This window comes from Blastomyces dermatitidis (genome assembly GCF_000003525.1).
Source record: "Blastomyces dermatitidis ER-3 genomic scaffold supercont1.10, whole genome shotgun sequence".
Taxonomy (NCBI): Eukaryota; Fungi; Ascomycota; class Eurotiomycetes; order Onygenales; family Ajellomycetaceae; genus Blastomyces; species Blastomyces dermatitidis.
The window spans coordinates 298336-301693 of record NW_025544783.1 but is presented as its reverse complement, the minus strand read 5'-3'; the positions used below and the strand labels follow the sequence as shown (position 1 = coordinate 301693).

General features: G+C 34.2%; 1 protein-coding gene across 1 annotated transcript; it reads right to left on the bottom strand.

The window, feature by feature from the left end:
- Nucleotides 1-2229: 2229 nt before the first annotated feature.
- On the bottom strand, nt 2230-2829 carry BDCG_17678 (uncharacterized protein; the record flags this gene model as incomplete). The annotated part of the gene is made up of 1 exon (XM_045426767.1): nt 2230-2829. The coding sequence occupies exon 1, from the start codon at nt 2749-2751 to the stop codon at nt 2230-2232; it is 522 nt and encodes a 173-aa protein (XP_045282343.1). The 5' UTR covers nt 2752-2829.
- Between the last annotated feature and the right edge of the window lie 529 nt (nt 2830-3358).

Sequence of the window (3358 nt, the reverse complement as noted above, 5' to 3'; positions counted from 1 at the left end):
GAGAAAGAAACAGAGAGAGCAGAGAGAAATATAGAAGACTCAGTTATATATAATATAAGCAATTTCTTCATTATCATATTCTTCAAGTTCTTGATCAATGATTCAATATTGAGTTCACTATCATTAACAGATATGAATCTGTCAACACATGAAGATTCTATATGAATAAAAACAAACATATCAGTATCTGTGTTTATGCAAAATTATGCTAGAAAACATGATCAGAAACTCACTGAGAAGAGAAACAGTTAAGAGTGTATAAGAAAGTGAAGAGAGTGTATGAGAAGATGAAGAAGATATGTCATTCATGATAGTATGTTCTGACAATTGTTAGAAGATAAACAAGTTCTGATCATGTATGTTTCATAACATATTACACTTACTGCTAATGAACTGCCTGATATGAGCACTATGATAATACTTATTATGAGAATGAAGGGTCATTGTGAGAAACATGTATAATATGATAGATGAACAGATGAAAAGAGTTGAACAGAAGAAGAAGCAGAAATCTTGAATGAAATAGTGATATTCAATGATGATGATGATGAAGAAGATGATTGAAGAATGAGAAAAGTTAGTGAATGAGTGATGTAATATAGTGAAAGTTTCTTTGTGAGGGTGTATGCAGGACACTAGCCGGATCAGGAATAGGCCACACAATCATGAAATGCTAGTGGCGAGCTAATCCGCATGAAGCTAGGGTGTATGATATGATCATGTGAGCGTGACCGAATCTGGTGGGGGAGGATGTGGTTCGGAAGAACATATGACTGTCAGATAATAACGCGGCCGCTTCCGAACTACTAGCGTACACATACAAATGTAAAGGGGCCCTAGCGGCCGCTAATTAATTTAGCATACGAGATTCAATATATAAGAAGCCGGCGTACGCCTGTAATCGTACGCTGGCTTAAGCAACCTTTGAATCACAGCTGAAGAGTACACTCAGAATCTGATTACAGGTCTTAAAGTATTTATTAAAGATAATACTAAATAATATTCTATTACTTATTAATACTATCTGATCTGATATAATTTATAATAAGTTATAACATATCTTTAATATTTATTAAAAGTTTTTACTTTAATGATGACTTTTAAAGTCACTATTATAGCTGACTTATACATTTTCTTCAATCTCTCTTAGTTATATTTAATACAGTTGATAAGATATTATTCAACTTAGCTATTAAAAAGTGACTCAGCTATTAAAAAGAAGTATTATATAATTAATTCAGAAGTTATTAAAAGATATAATATGATGAAACTGAAGCAGTGACTAGTTAGCAGTGTCATGTAGAGATAGTTGTTTAAGAAGCTGTATAAGTGAGCTTAACTATCTTGCTTGAATAGTGAGCTTGTAGGCTACAGAGTTACTGCAAGAATATCACAGATATGATACTTAGTATACTAAGAAGATTGTATAAGATATGCAGTAACTCTTGTATATATTTCAGTAGAAGAAAAACAAATTACTGACTTCTTTTATAAGAAGTCAGCATCTAGCTATTCTATATAGATAATGAGTGAATATCTTCTCTCATTTCATAAGTGAGAATAGCTGAAGTGATATCTCAGCAGTGTCTTACTATCAAGAAAAAGTAATCTGCTGATCTTGTATAAAAGTGAGATTCTTATATTTATCAATCAGATCTTTCTATGATATATCTGAATGATATTATAGAGTGATTAAAAACTGATTCAGACAGAATGAAATTATCTGCATGAAAGCAATAAGCTGTGTGAAACTGTAATAAGATCTTAACACAGCTGAGAGTGTGATAATACTCTTCTCTTTAAAAGCATAGTCTCTATACTCTCAAGATTACTGAATTAGAAGTTATCTTTGTTGTATAACAACAGTTATTAACTGATTAACAGTATATATGCTATGTATGATACAAAGAAATAGATGAGTTTTTCTGCTGACTGTGTAGATCTTTCTTTATTCATCTTTATTTAAATTAAACACATAATAAGTGAGTTTCTTATATATTAATTTAAGATGAGAAAAATGTAGTTAACAAGTGACTTGCAGATCTCTCATCATATTCTGTTCTATATATAGAATTCTCTGCAAAAGTAATGTATTTTAGAGACAAAGTTAACAGTAGTGACAGGATTTTTTGAAAAGATTTTCTCTCTCTATGAAACATTTTTCTTCTCTCTCTCTCAATTATAACAGTGAGTGTCTGAGAGTATTATTCTTGAAGAATAATAAAGAACTTATTCTGATGTTTTTCTAGTGAATAAATGTCTTTGTGATGCAGCTGCAGTCTTCATAACTGTTAAGAAAGCTTGATTGAAGACAGAGACAGTAGTGTCACTGAGCTGCAGACAAAACCGCTCCACCACGAACTCGCTCGATTTTTCGAATAAGAACCCGCCGATAGATCCATCGAAAAGCCCTCGATCATACGAGCATTTTGACCCCATCGCCGACCGCATACCCCGTGTGGTGGTGGAGTTATCCAGCCAAACATGAACCAGACGTCGTTCGGAACTCCTGCGTGGGATTATCCCCCATTCTCCCCTACCACACCACAACCCCGGGCCAAATTGCCATACAAATTGTAAGGTGAAGAGACCTAGCCATATGCACCAATCTTCTCGATTTTGGAAGATCCCCGATCTGTAGTTGTGGAGATATCTGAGGAGTGACCTCCGCGAAAACCCTGTCCATCTTTGATGTTCCAAAACACCAACGCCAAGTCCCACCCTCGTACCGCCCTTCCCAATCTGGCCCATCCCCGGCAGAAAAATACAAAAAGATACCTCAGTGATAATATCAAGCACATAATCAACAGCCACTTCTGAAGTGCAACCTCTGTGGTCTGTCTTCAGTGTATCATATCTAGACATCAACGCCAAGTCTCACCCTTGTACCATCCCTCTCAACCTGGCTCATCTCTGACAGAAAAGTACAAAAAGATACCTCAGCAACTGTACTTGATACATAATCAGCAGACATGACAACTATAAAATCAGTATATCTCAAGATCTGACTGAGCCTTTGATCCCTGCACAGTGAGATATATTAAATCTAGTTTTAATATCTCAATATTTAATAGATTCTGCAAGGGATTGAGAACAGCAACACTAGGTTTCTATTGAATTTAAGAATTAACTCTATATTGATATAATCATTGATAAAGTCTTCTATTTTGAGATATAAATAATCAGTTCCTCTACATCCTGCTGACAATATTTACATTATTATATAGAAACAGACTTATATTCTCTATAATATCAAGACTCTGAAGAGAGAAAGTCTTGATAGAGAGTATACAGTAGTGTATATCTTAGCAGTTTCTATCTCATTCTTCTGCAGCAGTTAATGCAATAAAAAAAAAAA